At 39.9% G+C, this 22,808-nt stretch overlaps 1 protein-coding gene across 1 annotated transcript in view; it reads left to right on the top strand.

The window, feature by feature from the left end:
- Positions 1–6,709: 6,709 nt before the first annotated feature.
- Positions 6,710–22,808, top strand: part of ENPP3 (ectonucleotide pyrophosphatase/phosphodiesterase 3) — a 39,362-nt gene continuing 23,263 nt past the window's right edge. Inside the window, exons 1-10 of the mRNA XM_009880196.1 lie at positions 6,710–6,826; positions 9,725–9,803; positions 13,024–13,146; positions 14,150–14,275; positions 15,710–15,770; positions 17,910–18,007; positions 18,589–18,668; positions 19,245–19,364; positions 21,121–21,230; positions 22,608–22,673. Coding sequence (XP_009878498.1) covers positions 6,710–6,826; positions 9,725–9,803; positions 13,024–13,146; positions 14,150–14,275; positions 15,710–15,770; positions 17,910–18,007; positions 18,589–18,668; positions 19,245–19,364; positions 21,121–21,230; positions 22,608–22,673 — 980 coding nt within the window. The remainder of the gene's footprint in view (positions 6,827–9,724; positions 9,804–13,023; positions 13,147–14,149; positions 14,276–15,709; positions 15,771–17,909; positions 18,008–18,588; positions 18,669–19,244; positions 19,365–21,120; positions 21,231–22,607; positions 22,674–22,808) is intronic.

Consider the following 22,808-nt stretch of genomic DNA (forward strand, 5'->3'; position numbering starts at 1 on the left):
CTGCCCCGGCCCCTGCCCCGCTGCCCGCCAGTGCCCGCCCGGGAGCGCTGCCCACGGGGTGGGAAAGCGGGAACTGAGGGCGGAGGGGGTGCCATGGAGCAGGTGCCATGGAAAACTGGGAGTTGTTTCTTTACGAAAATGTTTGCTTGGGTTTTTTTTTTTGAATAATCTGTTCTTAGAATAATTCGGCAAAGGACGTGTGCTGGTTCCTATAAGTAAGGTTCTTATATGTAAAGGACTTCATAATTCCTTACATTCTTATGGGACACTACTTTGCTGCAATTACTATAAAGTTAGAATTATTAATTCCCATAAAAAGTCATAAAGTTAGAACAAACTGAAAATGCATGTATCTGAAAACACCTGAGGATACATTATACATCTGCAGTGGTTTGTAGATCAAAAATAAATGTAAAATGCCCAATCAAGTCAGTGTTAAAAGTTTTGTGGGCCTCTGCCATTGACACTGCATTTTCTGAGCTGTCTGTGGCTGTTTGGCCACGTAGTTTCCTGGAACAGCACTGAACCTAAATTCAAGCAGTGCTGGTGACTAGGTACAAACTTAACATCTGCAGCAGAAAAATAAAGCTGATCGTCCCAAATTCCAGCTGATAGATGAAGGCTTCAGAGCAGCCAGAAATTAACATTTCCAGGCTTGGACGACAACAGGGTGTACCCATAGGGGAGAAGCTCATGTGAAATTGGATAGAGGATTATTTCTTGTAAACATAAACAGCTTTTGTGTAAACAAGCCTAGAATAATAGATAACATAAGCAATGAGAAATGTAAATAAATTTAAAAACTACCCCAGGGAGTGGTGATACACGGGGCACCAGCACGTGCACAGCTGGCAGAGACACGTGCTGTAGCCAAGAGGCAGTAGTGCCCGTGACTGAAGTCAGTCCATGCTTGTCAGTGTAATAAGTAATTTAGCAAAAGAATTTTGCTTCAGCTAAAATGGATGTGTGCTTGCTATGGCTTCAGCTAAGATGGGTGTGTGCTTGCTATGCAGTTAATAGATATGTGCTTGCTATGTCTTCAGCTAAGATAGGTATGTGCTTGCTATGCGTTTGGAAAAGGGATAGTGTTAGGATATCAGATGAAAGCAACAGTTGAAAGCACCGAATCGTTGCAAAACAAAGGGTGGTGTAGTTAGCTAAGATGACCACAGAAGTGTAAAGAATAAAGAAGCCAGGAGAAGGATATGGTGATAAAGGCATTGAGCCTCCCTCCGACAACCACCAGGAAGACCCCTGAGGAAGCAGAGCGCCTGCACTGCTAGAAGGGAGGGGGCATGTTCGGGGGTGGGTTGCATTCTAAAACTCATTGACTATGTAATTGGGGGGTGGGTTGCATTCCAAGAACTCCTTGATTATGTAAAGTATTTTCGAAGAAGAAACATGAGTAAGTATAAGGAATACAAAATAAAAACAAGCATTCGTAAAGGAAAAACGAGCCACAGGAGGAGAAGTCCCCTGTGTGACTGCCAGCGCTGTAATAAATGTTCTTTGCTCCACCGAATTTGCCCCTGACTAAAATTCAATACAGTGAGCGTGTTTCTCACATCAGTAATGGGAAATTCCTGGTTGGGAAACAAATAATGCTTACCTGTATATTATTTACCTGCATAAACACATAATGAATGAACATTGGAAATAGAGAGGTTATAATGTAGGGGAAGGTCCATTTGTACTTGCTGGTGTTGCTCTTTGTCATGGTTTCAGCTGGGATGGAGTTAACAGTCTGGCTAGCAGCTGGTGTGGGGCTGTGGTTTGGATTTGGGATGAGAGTATTGATAGCCAACTGATGGTTTTGGCTGTTGCTGAGCAGTCAAGGCCTTTTCTGCTTCTCACACTGCCCTGCCAGCAAGTAGGCTGGGATGGCACAAAAAGGTGGGAGATGACACAGCTGGGACAGTTGACCCCAACTGACCAAAGGGATATTCCATACCATATGATGTCATGCTCAGCATATAAAACTGGGGGAAGAAGAAGGAAGGGGGACATGTTCAGATTGATGGCGTTTGTCTTCCCAAGTAACCATTACACTGATGGAGCCCTGCTCTCCTGAAGATGGCTAAACACCTGCCTGCTGATGGCACGTAGTGAATGAATTCCTGATTTTGCTTTGCTTATGTGCACGACTTTTGCTTTACTTATTAAACTGTCTTCATCTCAACCCACAAGTTTTCTCACTTTTACTCTTCAGGTTCTCTCCCCATTCCACTGAGGGGACAGTGAGTTAACACCTGCATAGTCCTGGTTGCTGGCTGGGTTTGAATCACAACACTCTGATAATTGTGTTGCCCTCAGTCTTAACACAAAGCTATTTCTTCTGTAAGAAATATTCATTATATTCTTCGCTGTGTGCTTATTTAAAGTGTATTGCAGTACAATCTGGCATGCCCTTTGATGTCCCATCAACATCTTGTGTCAGTACTTGCACACCCTGGGCAGACCAGCTTGGTGTTGGTATCTACTCTAATTCTATGCCAAGCTCCTAATCCATTGCCGTAGTGACCCATAATGGGACTGGAAGTGGAGCCCTGAAGAGGTTGTTTTACTCATCATTATATCTTATCCTTATCTTAAACATCCAGTTTACTATTCTTACTTTTATCTGCTTGGGTGCTTGGTCACACTCATAGGCTAACAACCATTCCTAACCATGCCTTGGGCTCCAGACCTTGATCCAAACTTAATATGTACCAAGCCACAATCTGTCTATGACTTTTTGCCTAATGCACCTTTATCTTGATTTTAGGTCATTAACCAACACTGATTCTAAATTGTACTTACCATGCCAGCCCAAATCTAACTGGTTACCTTTATTAGACAGATTTGGTCTAACCTTAACTCAAGTCCTGGTCCACAACTTGGCCCAAATACTATACCCAACCCAATTTTGAGTTTTAAAACTGGACTATGTGATAGCCTAGAACCCCCAAAGAGGCCCCAACAATGATTTGTCTCCTAAATTAAGCCCTCATCTAACCACATCTCATTTTAACAAAACTGAACTACCTATGATCCTTCCTTTGGCAGAGAATCTGGTCATTGGGGTGGAGCTGAGGGCCAGGGTGCCACAGCAGGTCAGACCTACGCGATGGTCATCCTGCTGTGCCTAAGGGAACCGAATGTCCAAAAGGAGCAACAGTACAGATCTTATGTGCTGGGATTGCACCCAGGTGTCTCTGCCAAGACACTAAGTCCTGTCAGACTCAGTGTATTAGGTAACACAGAGCCGCAAGCCTCACCAAACAAGGAAGAAAAGCCGCATTTGCATGAGGAAGAAATGACCCTCTTCATCCAGAGACAAGGAAACACACTTTTCAAAATGACTCTAAATGTCATGTTACTCTGGCAAAAAAACCTTCAACAAAATGAACATTTGTCATTGATGTCAGATGATAAACATTTATGAGAGAAATGGTTAAGCTTTGTTTTTTTTTTTTTCCTAAGCGAGTGCTATTCATTTTAGAAGATGGATGACAAATGAGTAAAAAGCTGTCTTTTAATTGGTGATATGTAAGGCCTGTCTAGTTCTTGATGGCCTTGGAGGTCTTTCATCTGCTTTATACTAGTAGCTTAAAACAACAGGAATTGTAGTGAGAATTGAAAGTGGCTACAACACAAGGCTATTCAAAAGTGTCTTTCTCTATTTCCCCAGGGTGCTTGTTAACATGTATATGGCAGAGATGTCCTGCTTATGTTTTTCAAAACCATCTTCCTGTTTCTGGAAGTGCCAGATGAACTGAGGACTGCAATTTGACTATAGGGGAATGGGTTTGTTTGTGCCCTAGCCCTGTGTTTGTATAGTGGCGGACTATACGCAGCATGGTCACTTAAATTTGCAATTCAGTAACTGAGAACAGAATAGTTACTGATAATTATTAGAATATATATAAATAATAATAATAATAATAAATATATAAATAATAATTATATTAATTTTAACTGATAATTATTTCCTTCTTCCCTGTTGTTTTCTTTACTCTAAAGTATTGATCATGTGGATTGCTCTTTTTATGTGAATTGTCTTTTGGTAGGAATGAAAAAAAGTATTTTTAAATGTGTGAGACTCAATCTTTAAACAGAAAAGCCTGGGTTCTTGGTCAATGTTCATGAGGTTTTATATTCTTATTTTGTCAGTGAGAAATGTCATATAAATTCATTGTGTGGGCAGTAATGTTTGTGAGATTAGAGCAATGATTAGGTAAAAGTAGCAAAATCAAATATGTAAGATCACATCTTGTTCCATTTGCTAAATTATTTCCTTTGATATCAATAGGAGCAGAAATTCACCCTGGGTGCCTACACTGAGGATTCACAGTCTCAAGGGTCGAATTTGCTACCTCTGTAAATTTATATATAGGTTTTGCCTGGGATGGAGTTAATTTTCTTCATAGTAGCTGATATGGTGCTGTGTTTGGCATTTGTGCTGAAAACAGCGTTGATAACAGCTCTCTGGTTTAGCTCTTGCTGAGCAGTGCTTACGCAGCCTCAAGGCTTTCTGTGCGAGTAGTCTGGGGTTGCACGAGAGGTTGGGAGGGGGCACAGCTGGGACAGCTGACCCCACACCATATGACGCTGTGCTCAGCAATACAGCCTTGCGTGAAGAAAGGAGGAAGGGGAGACAGCCGGAGGTAAGGCATTTGTCTTCCCAAGTAACTGTTAGGTGTGATGGAGCCCTGCCTTCCGGGAAGTGGCCGAACCCCTGCCTGCCGATGGGAAGGAGTGAATGATTTCCTGATTTTGCTTTGCTTGCGCACGCAGCTTTGCTTTACTTATAAAACTGTCTTTAACTCAACCCAATCTGGGGGGGAGTGAGCGAGGGGCTGCGTGGGGCTGGGCTGAGGTTAACCCACAACAGTGCTTTGTGGTACCCAGTGCGGGGCCAGAGGGGTTCGAGATAATGACAGATTTGATTGGAACGTGCTAGACGGGATTTATAGCTGTTACAGCTGTTTAGCTATTAATTGGGAAGCTCCTGCAGTTGCCGTGGGACTCACTTGCTTTGCTGTATATTAGAGCGTGATGATTGTTAGTGGCTGCTATTTGCTGTACTGCTTATCATCGTACTTTGCTGTGCCTGGGAACATTACGATAAGAGCACTGGCCGCGTGCCTGGGCTGGCGTACGGCCAGGGCGTTGCTGCTGTTCCTGTACTGCTGTAGTAGGCATGCTGTAACTACAGCCGGAACTCCAGTTGAAGGGACTGTGACCTGTGAGTAACTCCATGCTGGACCACCTGGGGCTGTGGATAGGGCCACACTGGAGCAGGTATTCCCCTGAAGGACTGCAGCCTATGGATGAGTCCGTGCCGGAGCATGGGCAAGGGGCAGAGTTCATCGCAGTATTAAACCTTATAGCCTGGTTCAAAGGGACCAGGCATGGAGATTACAATGGATATAACTTTAAATTGTTGTACCCCATTGTTTGGGTTGCTTGTGATGCGAAGTACTGTGGCAGGAACCATATGAACAGGGGACAAGCCTCACAAGATGCCCTGCAAGTGTGACCCAACCTGAACAGGTTTTGGCAGTGAATAACTCCAGAAAACACGCTGCCTTTCCTGTCCTGAGCAACCACCGTAACAGATCGAACCCAGGTCGTGGAAGAAGCGAACTCAGTAAACATTTTGAGGACATTTTACAAGAGTGGCCCATAGACTAAGGGAATGAGATCTGTGTATATATCAAAGGATGGTTGGGGAGGGGGGTGATTAATGGGGATGTATTGGATAATGTGGGACCTGAGCATGACACAAATGGTATACAATAAGGGGTAGAGATTGTACTGGTTTGGGCTGCAATGGAGTTAATTTTCTTCATAGCAGCTCATATAGTATTATGTTTTGGATTTGTTTTTATAATTACAAATATTATAAATTTATTTATTATAATTTACAGCTTATGCAGTGCTCAACTTTAGAATCAGATCAACATTTGAACAGTTACACTTGCATAGCCTTAATAGGCATTGAAGGTATATTTTGATAACAAATAAACCTTCCGTTAACCACCAAACTGAAAAAATAAATAGCATTCAAATTGTACTTAAAGAAAACCTTTTTAATTTTTTATTTTTTTTATTGAATTTGATTTGGCTTACCATTTGTTTTTAATGAGTACATCTATCACTACTGAAAAAACATGTAACAAGCTGAAAAAATATGTGATGAAGACAGATTGAAACTAAACTGGTAGAATCCGCTGGTGTTAAATAAGGGAAGGGATCTGAAAACATAGGTGTGACACAGAGCAGGAGTTAAGAAGCTGTCTACTTTCATATTGATTTCACTAAATATATTTAACACTTTATTTGAATATAACAAATACTCTGGATGGCATGCTTTTAACCGAATACTTGAGTACTTGAATTTGTGTCATTTGTGCATTTTATTGCTTAGCAACATTTAACTCCCAATCACCAGTTAAGAGTTTACCTAATGCTGTCCTTATCTTGAAATGTGACAGGTTCTCTGTACGCAGATAATGCTTTTCAGCCTTTGACCTTTCAGAGTCACTTTCCTGCTTACTTTGGCTTCCCGCAAACCTATCACTGATGCAAAAGCTAGGATCTCATAAAAACCTTATGAACAAAGTACATACACCCTTGAAGCAGGAGTAGCGTCTTAGTTGCAGCTGACTCAGTCGGGGAGGCTGAGGATCACAGAACGGACAGCCGAGAGGCAGATCTCAGCAAAATGGAGCTTCGGGATGCTGACTTCAGTCATCAAAGCAGATATTTGAGTGAAGTGTCTTTAAAACCAACAAAGTACGTGAAGAAAAAAACCCTCCTGAAATACAAAGTCATCTGTGCTGTAAGTAGGTGCTGCTCTTCAGGGCTGCTGGTTTAACAATTCTCAGATTTGCAGAATTTTTAGAAGTTTCATTGTATTAATATAATCACTCAGGGTAGTTTGGTAACTGGTGCTTAAAGTTTTACAGAATGAATGCACGACTTTCACTGGAAGATTTCTAAAGTTCTTCTGGTACTTATCAAGCAAACTTGTTTTTTTTTCTGGCAGTTAATTGCACTTTTTGTTTTACTACGGTAACCTGACAGTTCTTTTGCACAGCAAAGACATTGCTTCAGTACTTGATTTTATACATTTGATTAAAACAAATGTGTTTGTGGCCAAAGCAGCCACAGTTCCTTTTTGCTTACTTTTTTATCTTTGGATTTGTCATTAACAAAACAGAATGTGTAGGCAAGGCATTGGTGAAAAACACTCAGGAAGCAAAGCATGGGAAAAAACTAATGAACCGTTTCGTACAGTATTGTCAGTCCCACATCTCAAATATCAAAAAAACTTTAATGACCAGGGCTTTAAGAGTCTTGTGGCTGCCTTGTAAATAATAATGTGTAGGGGTTTTGTTGTGTATTTTAAATCTTCTGTTGTAGCCAACACACAGTTTTAAGCTCCTGCTTGTGACCACAAAGGAAACGTTAATGTGTGAATATATGTATCTGTATGCGTATATGTTTGCACAGGCTCTTGCATCTGTAAATTGGAACTTAGAGAAAATGGCAGGTAGTGATTTTGAAAAAACTCAAAACTTTTGAAAACAGACCTATGAAAAAGAGAGTCAAGTTATGATACTCTTCAGTTCTATGTCATCAGAACAATTCACATAGTATAACTTCCTATTTAATGCTGCATTGTGCAAAGATTGCATAAAATATGAGGGAAATTGAGAAAAAAAAAAAGAAGATAAAATAACAGACATTTTTTCCTTAAGTTTTCAGTAAAAGCAATGAATCGTGAGAAACAATGTGGGAATAATACCTAACTGTGAAGAAAAGTAAATTATACTTTCATGAGGTACTTAGAAGAGTAAAGTGAAAAATTTAAGTATCCTAAAATGTATTTATTCTTCCAAATGCATTAGTTTTCAAACGCCTGCATCTATGAAAAAAACCCAAAATCTACATATTGGAGTTGTAAACTGTTAATATACTGCACAATTTATCTATGTTCTTGATAAACTATATGTATGCAGTACTTCCTTGGCCACTTTTTCCTGAAAGCTTAGGCAGAGAATTGTGTGCTCACAAATAGCAGTCACACTGTCTAATAAATCCTCCTGAGAACAGAGCATATGTGTTTGGAACAACTTTTTTATGTTTGCTGCTGTAATAGCTGTACTTTGAATTTAGTATCACCTGTTTATTTCAATTACAAATGTGAGTTGTAATGAAAATGGGGGGTAAAACCATAGTGAACTTTAAGGTGAACAGTGCATGCCCTGGTGATTGGGCTGATCTCTACTCAGGGAAACAAGACCTGCTAGGTTACCCTGGCAGTGTTATCCTCCCTGCCCAGAAAGAGTGGCCACTGTTCTAGCCCAAACGCACACCCGGATTCTCAGTCCTTGCTGACTGGATGTAGAATTAAAATGCTACCTTCACACCTGGAGTCTCTCTTCAAGAGACTTCGGCATTTCTGCCACTTTGGGCAATCTTTCCAAACATGGTTATCCCATCTGTCTCTCTTACCCGGTTCTCTCACCAATTCCATTTCCATTCCTACTTTTGGGATATTTCTCCTGTACGAAGACCAGGGAGTAAGCAACAGGAAGAAAGTAAAGATGGGAGAGAGTAAGTGTGAAGGAAGTAACTTTGGCGTTGCTGGTGTTTGATGTTGCTTGGGAAAAAAATCAGTGACATGAAGCTGGGGAGGGCGGGCAGCGAGGGGGAAACAGGAAATTCTGAGCACAGTTGCAGGTACCATAGCAGCAGGAGGAGAAAATGTGGGGTATGGAACGAGCCCCTCCAACTGTATCAGTCCAGAGGAAGAGGTGCGTGCTCTGCCAGACACACAGTTTGGTTTCCTGGTTGTTCCTGTTCCTGTTAGAGGGCTAGTTGGAGCGTGTGATATTCCAGGCTTGCATACCTGGATCTTCCTGGTCTATGAGAAGGAGTAACGTGTGCTTAGACTGTCCCAGTGTGGAGCTGCGCCATGGCCAAATTGTACCCCCATGCCTGAGAACCAAGCAGCCCTCCCTGCTGCCACGCTTGTGCCCAGCACCTGCAAGGCAGGACAGGCTGTAACAAAGAGCACAGGGCGTTTGTGAGCAGAGATAGGTAAAAAGTAACAGGACAGCATATGTGCATTTGATTATACCCTACCCACACATACAGTTTTTCTCAGCTCCTTATAATTGCCTGTCTGTTGAGCTGATAGAGGCCTCCTCAGCTCTTCCTCAGTCTCCCAAATGTTGTGCTGCTTTCTGTTATGAGGTTTCCTTGGACTGTTTTTGTCTTTCCAGTTTCCTCCAACCTCTCTAACGGGGTGACTTATTACGAGAAACTGGGACAGGGATGAAAATTTGACACTTGTAGTCTCAATCCAGCTGCTTTTCTTACGGATTTCTTTCTGTGAGCATTTCAGAAAAACACAAAAGCCAAATAAAAGCAATTTCCTTCTCTTTACACAGAGAATTTGCAAATCAGGTAAATATGTTGATTACTTCCTACTATCTGTTCCCCAGCAAAGACTTCCCCAGGTACAACATGGGGCTGGCCATAGGTTAAAAGTGTGGTATTAAGGTGTTGGCTTGTAAGCAGTTCACAAGATTATCGTTCTTGTTTACAGATACCATTAGTTCACAAGAAATCATACGCTCCTAGAAATAATAATCACACTGTTAATGTCTAATAAACCTTGCAGTTTATCATAATTGTGAACTTTACTTTTCATGTGTCTGTGTGACAGGTTCTTCTCTGTGCTTTGGTGGTTGTATCCCTGGGATTAGGTTTAGGACTAGGACTGAACCGTGGAGACCAGCAGCAAGGTATGTTTACAATACTTTCAGGATAATTACTGTTGAAGCTAGATCTGGTAAAGGCCTTCAGCAGAGGCTCTTTTATAGCGTAATGTAAATTCTCTGTGAAAACTTACCACCCGTGAAAATAAAGTTCTTGCATTTTTCAAGTTGGATTGTATAAAAAATGTATACTCACAATCTGTACTTGAAAAACCTATCCTAAACCACTAAGTGCATGGCTTCTCTTTCCAGAAGTGTTAAACCTAGTTCACAACAGGTTTGGACATTTTATTATAATAATACTTCTAGGAAATTTGAGATAGGAGTTATCTTATTGCATATAATACCTTGCAATTATTCAGGCAATATGTTTTGTAGAAGAGATCTCATTGGACTGTCTTCAGGACTCATGCTTTGGGTACATTTGGCATAGTTCAGGTGGCTAATGTTAAAACTCATTATGAATTTTCTCTGAAAACTTCAGTTTCTGTAAAGCTATCATAAAAAGGGGATAATGCTTTGATTTGGTGGAATGTTATTTTTTAGACAGAAAAACAAAGTAGCATTTTGATGTCAGGAGGTCAAGCTGGATGAGAACAAACACAACACACAGTGAATTAAATAAAACACTTCCTTTAGAATCAAAACAATAGTAATCTCATACCGGAGGAGTTCAAAAAAGCACAGTCTCTGTCTCATTCCTAATTGACACATACTGAACTTGTTTACCTGCTTATTCATCAAGTCTCAGCTCCTTCTGACATCTTTCAATACTATGGGCCTAGCAAAAACTTTCTGTCTAAAATATGTAGATACCCAGAGCTTTAGTCTTCACTGACATTTACCTGAGGAACTTGGTCATAGTTGTAGTAAGTGACAGATGGCACTAAGTCACATGTAAGCATTTTGGTGCCTCTGACTGCAGGTGTTACAGAGCAACCCTAAATAGGGACTGATTATTTGCTACTTTGATAACCAGACCTACCTGGGAAAGATGAATTAGGAATACACAGTATTACACTGCGGAGTGGGAGGGGAAACCTCAGCCCTCAATGACACGCACCTTTGTGCAGTTGCATTTGCTATGACGGCAGTGGGGAAGAGTGTTGCTGTTCAGGAACAAAGAGAGTCACGGTCGAGATGGGTGCTGGAGACTTGTGGTCTTGGGAGAAGGGGCCTGGAACTGAGTCAGAAGGACCTGTCATTCTGTTTGTTTAAAAATTAGTACATAATTTGCATTTGATGATAGTACAATTGATTCTGTTTACATACTCAAGGTAAACTTCCTTATAGCTCCTATAATTGTAGGTACTGTTCAAGATAAAAGTTAATGAAATACTAAATTCCTGCCTTTGCACATTTATCTAAACATTGGAAAGAAATAAGAAGGGTATGAACAGTTCCATTATAGACAGAGGAAAAGGTTTGTATTGTTTCTGACTTAGGCTCACCATGCTATATCCTATATAATTTTAAATCAGGTAGACCATCTGAACAACTTTGAGTTGTTCAAAAGCCAATGGATAGAGGAAAAATTAAATGAAATACTCTAAACTTCAGCCAAAAAAGCACAGAAAAACTGTTTGCATATATTTATATAAATTTTTGGAAAATCATAGGTCTTTCTTGACAGAACAGACTTCAGTCATGAAACACTTAACCCTCAATTACTTCTTTCCATCTCTACTTTTGACAGATCCATTTATGCTCGTTACATATATTGTTTGTTATTCTAATTATTTCCAAAGCTTTCCTGCCTTGAACAATAATTGTTGATGTAAGTACTTAAAGCACAAGGTACGATATTGAACTTTATACATGTGAAACAAGCTGGCTAGCTTACAAAAAATTATTTTAGCTCTATGTGGTTTCTACACAGTGGGTATTAAAGCCTGAACTTTGTAGGCGATGCACCCTGCAAAAGCATGAACTTCTTGGCAACTATAATAGAATTGCACCAGCAAATCTGAGTAGTTATACCTATTCCTGTCTAACAGTGCGAGTGGACAAGAGGGCTGGAGATGTGCGTGCTTAAGAGTGGTTCAGTGTTTCTGCAGTACAGAGAACGTGGACATAAGGCTTGTCCTGGCTAGTGTGGAGCTGTGGGTGATGTTTGGAGATTTAGGGTTGTCCTCGGGTGTCCTGAGGTGTCCTTAGGAGAGCCAGAGCTCTCCCTTCTCCTTGCATGAAGGTGTCAGTAGTGAGGAACTGCATGTATCCATTTCCAACATGAGGCCCGTCATTTGAACCCTTTTCTTTCTTTTAATCAAAACAACCAAACCTGCAGATTTTTAAGGGACGTTGTAACGATTAAGTGGGAGAGGTATGGTCAGAATCCTGAGTGCACTAATGAGCCTTATGGACTCTGCCCAGCTCCCCAGGGATGCCCACAACCTGCCCACAGCCCAGGACCCCATTTCAGGCCCCCAGAGCCATCAGCCCGTGCCCCAGTGACACCACAGCAGGGCTGGTCTCCAGCTCTCCACAGCCCTGCCCTGCCTGGCCATGTGTCCCACTGAGCCAGGGCCACCCACAGGCCAACTGTCTGTCTTTGCGCTCTCCCTCCCGCCCGCCCCTGCCTGGCCATGTGTCCCATTGAGCCAGGGCCACCCACAGGCCAACTGTCTGTCTTTGGCCTGTCCCTGTCCCCAGGGAGGTGCCCAGTGCCTGAGGTGGGGCTACCCTGGTGTCCCCTGGCTGCCCCTCTCCTGGCTGAGGTGGTGGGACAGACCCTGGCTGCCAGGCTGTGTCCAGCCACCCCCGGGGAGCCCCCATGGCTATGGGTGATCAGCCCTGAGGGAGCCCCCATCCCATGCAGCTCCCTGGCAGGTACATTAGGGAATGTCCAACATGGAAGTCACTCTTCCTCTCACATCCCAGACCCAAAACTGAGCAGGGGAGAGGCCAGTTTCCCCCTCCTCGTGCTAGGATGGCGGAACACCCAGGCAGTGCCTCCTGTGCCACTGGTCCTGGGAAGACCTGCAGCAGAAACAGCCCTGCCACAGGATCTGGGTAAGCACGTCCCAAACAGTCACCAGGACCTTCAACATCCAGAGGACTTCCTACAGCTTTCGTTTCGCCTTGCTGACCCCTGTGCTAGAGACCGCATTGGAAAATGACTCAGGGAAATGGATTTGGGAAATTATTCCGCACAATTCTCCCCACAGCCCGGGTCCGTGGTCCATTTAACCACCCAGTCTGGGACAGGGTTACCCGAGCACTCAGACCCTCTGCCTTCTCCCTACAGTCAGCTGCAGGCACAAGTGCAATGAGCCCCGCGGGAGCGAGGTGCCCGGCTGCCGGTGCGACAGCGGCTGCAAGGAGCGTCAGGATTGCTGCTGGGACTACGAGGACACTTGCGTGGAGCCAAGTATGTTCCTTCACAGGCAACGCTCACCGGTTTCCATTTAATTTTGGCTTTGGTTTTTTTTGTGTGGTAGTAAAGGGAAAAGGATAAATTCTCGTATTCACATAGATATACCAAAGTTCTGTCACATTCCCTCAGGGAGGGAAGGATGTGACGGTGTCGAGCTGCTTCTGCACTCAGATGGCTGGAGTGACCTGGCAGCACATGAAATCTTCCTGAGTCTTTCTGAAGTCAGATCCCCGTATTTTTGTCCCCTGCAGATAACCAAAACATTTGCAGTGCATATTTCCTGGCCCAGATAAAGCTGTGGATGAGCGTGAGCGGAAATCGCAGATTATCTCTGACTGCTGCCCTGAAACGATGCCTCTGTGCTGGCCCCCCTTGCACTTTTGGAAATGAATGGGTGTTTCCCGGCCGGGTCCACTCTCAGCCTCACACAGTGCTCAGTGGGGGCCCAGGGTCAGAGGAGTCTTCCAGGGGACCGTCCTAGCTCTGCATCGAGGCCAGACTCCTCTCTGGTTACTCCCTCTGCACTCCTGGCAGATGTTTCTTCATCCTTATCGCTTTTTTATGCCCACTTCAGCCTTTACATCTCTTTTTTTTTTTTTTCTGTCTGCTGGGAATCGCGTACAAGAACAGGAAAAAGATGTGTTTCCTTCTCTTTCTCTTCTGTAGGAGAAATGTGAGTTTGATTGGCTTTTTTTAGATCTTCCTGTGAGGGTGAAAGGTATCGAAGAGGGTGACTTCCAGGACACCTTTGTAAAATAAATTGTTCTATGACTTTGTGTTAGCATTCAATGGCTGCTGAAGTAGGCTTTATGTGTTGAACGAAATCTTGAGTCTTACTTTCAGATAAAACTAAAACAGCTCAAGCGGGACATGTAAACTATAGTTTAACAAAACCTCTTTTTTTCGTTTTTCTTTACCTGTTTGGGGGATTTTCACACAAAGGAGTTTAGGTAAGGTTCTGTGAACCAAATCACAATCTTTTTCTTCCAATTTTCAGCCCGATCGTGGAAGTGCACTAACTTCCGTTGTGGTGAGACACGGATACCTGGAAGTTACTGTTCCTGTTCCGATGACTGCTTGCAGAAAAAAGACTGCTGTGTAAACTACAACAGCGTTTGCAAAGGTAAATCAAAAGTCAAAAAGATTTTTATATAAGTTGTCCTGTGACATAAATAGATGGGCAAACATGGAAAATATAAAGGTAGATGCATTTGTTTCTCAAGATTAGAGTCTTACAGTGACATTTTGGAAAATGAAGGTGTTTTGAGGTGAAGCTTTTGGTATTTTTGACTGTGAAACAGATGATTTCTGAAGAAAAATGTGAATGTATGTCATTCATAAAAAAGACAGAATGTTTTGGATATGGCAGCAGTATACTCAATGTGGCGGTTTTTTTTTCTTTTTCAAAAACAGATGGAGACACAATTCCTGCTTCCAACTTCCTGCAATCCAAATTGCATATTGTAGTAATCATCCCTTATTTAAAATTTCCCATCCATTTTATTAGAAATTAATTTTCAGATTAGGTTTCTTATGTTTTACTTATTTCTGAATATTTTTTTTTGTGGCTGATTGTTTTATACACACTCTGGCTAAACACATAAAGAATAGCACTAGTAAAATCATATTACAGGAGCGATACCTGAGGAGTATACCTGTGATGTAAGCAGATATCTGTTATCAGAATTCCTTTATATTGTGAGGTGGCAGAGATTTAAGGCAACTCCTGCAAAATTTTATTTGTCATCTAAATGAAAATTAAAGCTAAAAGCAGTCAGGAGTTTGACTAGGTGCTAAATTGACTGGGCTGACCTAGTTAAGGTCACTGTACATCCCTGCCTTTGGCTGCTTATCGGGAGAGAAGCTTTCCATGATAAGCCGAGAACTTCAGCAGCCACCGCTTCTTCTCTTTTCTCTATGTTTTTTCCTTTCTTGGTTGCTTTCCTTCTTTCTTCTGTTATTGACCTCCCTTATTTCTTCCAAAGAGATGGGCAAACGTTATCATAAATAACTATAGCTGTGAAGCAGGTAGCAAATATTCAAAGGAGAACAGGAAGAACTGCTTGAAAGTTGGAAGCTGTAGTCAACAAGATTGTGATTGAAGGAGTTTGGGCTCTGTGGAAAAAAAAGAAAAAGAAAAGGTTGAAGGGAGCCCTGTCAATCATCTCTAAATGTATAAGTAGTGTCTGCAAAAAAAAGAAGTCAGTAATCCAGTGTGGACAGAATACAATTTAAATGTTTCCCATTTAAAACCAGAAAAAAATTAGCCTAAGCTTTCATAATGATTTCTTCTCCATTTTGTTTGTTTGCTTGTCTGTGTAGTATGTATGTTTCGCTTTCAACTTACAATTGTGAGCACTAGCCCTTTCAAGGTTTGAGGGCCTAATAGGTTGCACTAAGTGATTTCTAAAGGTATCTTTAGCCCTACATTTCTATAATTCTGTATTGAAGCAGAAAAAGTACCAGGAAGAGCTCTAAAAAGATCAACCGGAAAATTTCTTTGTTGTTTGTGTGGAGTTTTTTAATGCTCTCTGAGCATTTTCTTTTGTCCTTTTAGGTGAAATACCTTGGGTGGAAGAACCATGTGTACCACTTGAAACTCCTCAGTGTCCAGCTGGGTAGGATAAAATAATTTTGTCTTGTTAGCAAATAAAATCATTATGATGGTCAGAAATACTCTAGTGGCCTGAATCATGTCTTCGTGAGGTTTTCATATTTGCTGAGAATAAGGTTCCTGCCCTGAGGAATATTCTATAGAAGCAGTTTGTGGCTCGCAATGTTTTTTCTTTCTAAAACCTTTGTCATTTTGTTGTACTTTTGTTTATCATTTATAGTTTAGGGCAGGGTACAGGAGTTCAAATCCAGTTTGAAAGTCAGTTTGCAAAGACCTGGAAAAATTGTTAGTTGTCTCAAGGTTCATATATCACAAGTTGTTCATAGTCCATTTTATGTTACTGTATTTCATCTGTGGTGATTCAGGTAAATCACCCTATGCAAGATATAATAACTTAGAATCTGTGATTGCAATTCTTTATCTAAGTAACAGGGACTTTTTTACTTGAATTATCTATGGGAAGAAAGGTGTGTTAACAAGGAAGCTATGAAAGTAGCTGTATTTCTACAAACGCTGAAACATGGTAATTCTGATGTCCACCTGTATATATTTTTTTTATCTGTTTTTGCAGTATTGCAGAATCATAGGTAGAGGCTAGGCAGAAACACAGTTTAAAAGTTGTTCTTTTATTCTATCTATTTTACTGCCAATTTAGTTTAATTATGACGATAGTACCTTTAGTATTGTGGCCTCTTCATGGTTTCGTGCATGTGCCTCCCAACATAGGTATAAAAATACACTTTTTAGGTTAACAAATAACTTGCTGGGTTAACGGTTTCATAGGCTAAAGCTTGGAAACTTGTGGAGGAGGGTTTCTTTAAGTGCTGTAAACAGCATTGCTATATAAAGCTCCATTTCATTTCAGATTCAGATCAGGAAGCTGTTTTATACAAACTGTTTTTATACAAACTGTTGGTGCCAGTGTACTTCTGTGTTTTAGAAAGACCACTGTGAATGGGAAACAAACTGGGATAGTGATTCCTGCCTGATGAGAATATATAACTTTTTTTTAATATTTATCACTCAAAGCATTACTCCAAAAAATGGTTTGTAGTCAATTATCAGTAACTGCATTTTATCAGTCATTTTCTCCCCCAGTATTTTCCAGGCTTATTTAGTGAACCATTCCTATAAATTACAAATAGTTGAGGGTTTTTTTAGATGCTATGTGTAGTGAAGCTTACTTCAAACTACATTTTTAATTTAATTGTATGTTTACCATTTTTATGTTTCTTTATATGTTTCTAAGGAGACTGTGGAATATATAATGATGGTTAACAAAAAGATTGAATTTTTATTACAATAATTTAAGCACTGTCCTGGTGATCAGCTGCATTTTGTGCCTATTTTATCATACCTACTGTATGAACTCAGATCTAAGGCTTTTATCCTTGGGTTTTTTTCTTTTTTACATAAAGTCTTACCCTAAGCATGTTAGCAGCTGCTGCATTCCTTTTGTAGCTTTGAGTTCAGTTTGTTAGGAGCCTTGAGGCAAAGAAATGTTCTCCAGCTCCATGAGAGCTGGGAAACCTGAAAGATATAATCCACAAAGAACATGGACTGCTTAGTGATTTCCACAAAGGAAATGTGGTAAGGTAAGGGGTTAGCACAAACCCAGCATTGCAAAGAGATTGCGTTTCCCAGCATTGAGGCCAATTGACCCTAACTGCTTGCTGCATGACTGATGTATTTCTACAGTACTTGTGCAGCTGCCCTGAAAGATTTTTTAAGATGCATTAGGAGACAAGAGACAGAATTCAACCCATTACTATGTACAGAGGTACTTTGGCTGCTCTATACTCTGGGTTTCTATTTGGATGCTAGTCTGCAGCATTTGTATTTATTTGCATTTGTAATTAAATATTTGTAATTAAAAGATTAGCAAAACCCAATTTCTTTTTCTAGGTTCTATATATTCTGAGTAGCTTGTATTTTATTCCTCCAATGTTTTGGGTTTTTTTTTCAAGATGATTGTGTATTTGGTCTCAAAATTGAGCTATTTGTCTCACACTGTGATATTAATTCTGGGAAGTATATGGAAATTCTGGATCTTACTTTTAAAAGTAGAATTTATATTGTTAAAGGTCTTAACAAGTCACTAAGTCTCTGAATTCCTTTATGACAAACTCATATTTTCTTATAGGTTTGACCTGCCACCACTTATCCTTTTTTCAATGGATGGGTTTAGAGCAGAATACTTGCAAACTTGGAGTTCTCTGCTGCCAAATATTGAAAAACTCAGTAAGTTACCAAAAGTGCTTTGACTATTTTCTTTAAAAGTCTGCATGCAACCTGTGCAGTCCCTTTTGCTGCTGTCATGCATATGTGTTGCTCAGCAATAAGAAAATCACAAATCAGTGCTTAGGCAACTGCGTCCTTACTGTGCATCTCATCACCAGACAGCTCAGCAGAATATCTTGCCTGGGCTGACCTGAGGCTTCAGTCTCATCGCATAAGCGTATATGTTCAGTGCCATTTTTGGTCTCTGAAGTATCTGAGACACCCATTTGGGTTGGCAGACATGATGTAGGAGCAGCAGCTGAAGGCCAGGCAGGATCATTAAAGATGTCGCAAATGGCCCTAGGTGTCTCGGCTTTGGGGAGCTGAGTTGAGTGTCCAGAGTCCATTGACTGCAATGGGACAGTGAGATTAGCTCACAAGGAGACACCAGAATATATGTGTCTTAATTTAGAGTCACATTTCCCCTCTACAACCACAGCAACTGACTGTGGTGACTTTCTTTTTTCTTGTTTTTAGGACTGTTAGTTTTCAATTTTAAAAAATTATAAGCAAATTTATATTAATTCCGTGATCTGTTGCAGAAACATGTGGCACACATTCAAAATACATGAGAGCTGTTTACCCCACAAAAACCTTTCCAAACCACTATACTATTGTCACAGTAAGTGAGAATTTGCTGGTTTTCCTTTTCGTTATCTGGATGATATAGAAAGGATTTTGTGGTGCCAAGGAATTGACTAATAATTTTGTGGGATATGGGAACTCAAGCTATAGGACCGATAGAGAGAGATGCTGAGGTAGTAGGTACAGGCATGATCTATGTGGCTATATATGTATGCTATCTGATTCTGGCCTGTGAACTGGTTATTCCTGATCCTTGTCAGTCTAATTGGATATAAGCGAGTATGGGTGAAGACACAGATGATCGTGTGTGTTAAGATGGGTTTGGCAGGGGATATATAGACACATGACGCATATGGTACTTAATCTATAGCACATCAAGTTTTAATTAGGCTGGGGAGAAAATAGGGAAACTCAAGGAAACTTGAGAGGCACGCTGAATTCATTGGCAGGAAATCTGATGATCTGTGTGAGTTAGGGAAGTGTGTTCTGTTTCTCTGATAAAACAGCCCTAAAAATAATTGCAACACTGCAATAATGTGCAGTGTAACATAATTTAGGCTCCATTTGATTTCAAGATTAATCTTTTTTATTGTTGTTTATTTTCATTTTGCAGGGATTGTATCCAGAATCTCATGGTATTATTGATAACAACATGTATGATGTAGACTTGAACAAGCATTTCTCGCTTTCAGGGACGGAAAAATTCAAACCTGAATGGTGGAAGGGGCAGCCAGTAGGTTTATTTCTCATCATGGTATTCCTTTATGCCTAGAGTGCCTCATGGGCCATTTTATAAAACAAAACAAAAAGAGATTAAAATGCAAAGCAGTGTGATACATTTGCAGTTAGTGCTAAATATCCTATAGGCTTCATACTATAGGCTACCTACAAAACAGTTTGCTTTTTATGAAAGTAAAAGAACCCTTAACATGTTAATTCTGAGACTTAAAAATTTCACTTAATGTAGCAGGTAGTAAGAAAGACTTAAATAATTTGGCTGGTATTGGAATTAAACTCTTGCCACAGGAAGCCACAGTAAATTTTTAATATGGTTTTATTGTAGGGTTTTATTTTTTTGTCTTTTAACAACTAGCTACAAAATGAAATGTGAAAAGCTACTTCCAAATTATATCCATTTGCAAATACTCTTACAAAGTCCAGGCATATAAAAGCAAGGAAGAGAATAGCAAGGAGCTTAATTCCCAGCAAAATGAACACTTATATATTAATGTATGGCACATTTAATTAAAAAAACCCACCCTGATTGTACCTATGGTTATGATTAATATTATTAATTTACTAGAAAGCTGTAATAATGGTACAAAAATGCAAAAAAATGCACGCATAGTATATAGTATACCCACTTAATACACATTTATGTATTTATTTATATGTTTGTGTGTATATATATGTCTGTGTAGTCATATTTATAGTGTACTGACGTACCCAGTTTTGGTTTTGGTACTATTGTTTCATGAAGGATTTTGTCAGCTTTTTAACAGAACCACAGCTGCAGTCTTTAAGATGAATAGAATTTGCCCTTATAATAAAGTAATTTAACTAGAAACCATAGAAAAGAGAAGAGAAGAGAAGAGAAGAGAAGAGAAGAGAAAAGAAAAGAAAAGAAAAGAAAAGAAAAGAAAAGAAAAGAAAAGAAAAGAAAAGAAAAGAAAAGAAAAGAAAAGAAAAGAAAAGAAAAGAAAAGAAAAGAAAAGAAAAGAAAAGAAAAGAAAAGAAAAGAAAAGAAAAGAAAAGAAAAGAAAAGAAAAGAAAAGAAAAGAAAAGAAAAGAAAAGAAAAGAAAAGAAAAGAAAAGAAAAGAAAAGAAAAGAAAAGAAAAGAAAAGAAAAGAAAAGAAAAGAAAAGAAAAGAAAAGAAAAGAAAAGAGAAAAAAGAAAAGAATAATTTCAGTCGGAAGGGACCTACAACAATCATCTAGTCCAACTGCCTGACCTATTCAGGGCTGACCGAAAGTTAAAGCATGTTATTAAGGGTATTGTGCAAATGCCTTTTAAACACTGACAGGCTTGGGACATCGACTGCCTCTCTCGGAAGCCTGTTCCAATGCTTGACCACCCTCTTGGTAAAGAAATGTTTCCTAATGTTAAGTCTGAACATCCATGATGCAGCTTTGAGCTATTCTTCCATCTTCATGATCCATTCCAATGGCAATTGCCACAGGAAAAAAAGATCACTACCTGTTCCAAATTATGGAAGTACCTATATGATATTTTTTGCTATGCTGAGAATACCCAAGAAATGGCAACACCCTGGCTTCCATGCTACCAAGTTTCCTTCAGAATGTGCATCTAGAAAACAAACTTCAAATCAGATATGATCATTAGGCAACTACATGATGTGTGAAAGAAGAAAGAGAAATGCATGACTGCAGCCCATATTTCTGATCCAATTACGTATTTTTACTTTGGTAATCTGAAGTCCTCCAGTGGTGTAAATGCCATAAAATCTTTTTTGTATCTTTACCCATAGCTCTGGCTGACAGCAATGTACCAAAATTTGAAAGCAGGCACCTTCTTTTGGCCAGGCTCTGATGTTGCAATTAATGGAACATACCCCACCTTGTACAGGGTATTCAACAGGTAAGTTTTTATAGGGCTTGTAAAAAATTTCTGTAGATTACTCAAAAAATCCCAATTGCCATATGACAGTTGAAGGAAATGAAATACAGATTTTTAAACTACAAGATTTTTAAACAATAGTCTGAGAGATAAGTGCCATGTCACATCATCCTGGTTTTGCCATGCAACTACCAATAATAGTTAAAATTTTCAAAAACGTGTAGGGGGTTCACAATGTGAAAGTCAAGAGGTACTGTACATTCTGCTCTCCTAGACAGTTTTGAAAGTTTCAGCCAACTGCAAACCACTGATCTCCCATTAGGAAAACATCCTATAACTGATTAGTAACCACTGCTAAGCCACTGCTAATAAATGATTACAATATTTCCGCACAGAAAATCTACACATACTATATAGCCCTTTAAAAATCCTTGTACTTGAGAATAAGCTTTCAGGTAACCTATACCCTAAGATAATGAACACGAACTTGGAAGGCATGGCAAGAAGATATAGAAGGCAAAAACTAAATGAAGAGAGGATGCTGGATAGGGAAGCTACTGGAGGAAGATGGGCTCTAGAACTATTTCCTCTTGCTTGCGTTCATGATAATGTGCACACTGCTGCTGAATCATAGTTCTGTAAGTTTTGTCTAGTTAATTCACAGGTTATACATGTGAAAGTATAGCAATTACCTTCATGGTATTTTTTTCCTCATGGAAGGCCTTGATATTAGTAAGTTATTTCTGAATTTTTATGATGCTTTCAGTAATTTTGCCATGATTCTTCACATTTACATGATAATCTACAGCAAGTATATAACTGTAAGTATAGATAACAACGGTTTTGCAGTGATGTGTAGGATTGGTATTCAGAAAACACCTGAGTACTGTAGGTGACTAACATAAAGCTTGTGCATGACTTTGGGGGAAAGCAAAGCTATTAATGGGTTAATTCCTTCATAGGAGACAAAGCATGACCTCACAAAGATTTTGCTAGGGATAATACTTGCTTTTAAAATATGAAAGTCAGAGGTTTATATATGCTGGGAAGAATGAAAATTAGTCTGACTTGTACTTCAGGTTTATGTCCCAAACTTGAAACCTCTTTTTTGCATGTATATAATTATAAATATATGAGTACTCCCATCAACATCACATATATCTGTTTGCCGAATCAGGTTCTCTCTAATTTACCATTAAAAATGAGTTACATTTCATAAAAAATTAGAATAATAAAGCTGTTTGCTGGTATCTAGTTAAGATGCATAATTCTTAAAACACAAATCTGTGACTTTACTATATGACTAAAGGGTGGACACCTTGTATCTTGGAATTAGAAGGTCTTATCAGAAAAGGCTTGTTAGCATCTTTTTTTTTTTTTTTCCTTTTTTTTTTCCAGTTCAGTTACACATGAAGAAAGAATTTCAGGAATATTGAAATGGCTTGATAATACCAAATCCGAGAGGTAACAGAAATATCTAGCTGGTTTGTAAGACTATCGCTTAGAAAGCTTTTAATGCTTGGCAATTGAAATTTCTGTTTGTGTTTCTGAAACATGCAATCTTCCTCACCATCTCAAATGATAATTTGCTGAACATAA

This window comes from Charadrius vociferus, unplaced genomic scaffold, assembly GCF_000708025.1.
Source record: "Charadrius vociferus isolate BGI_N301 unplaced genomic scaffold, ASM70802v2 scaffold82, whole genome shotgun sequence".
Taxonomy (NCBI): Eukaryota; Metazoa; Chordata; class Aves; order Charadriiformes; family Charadriidae; genus Charadrius; species Charadrius vociferus.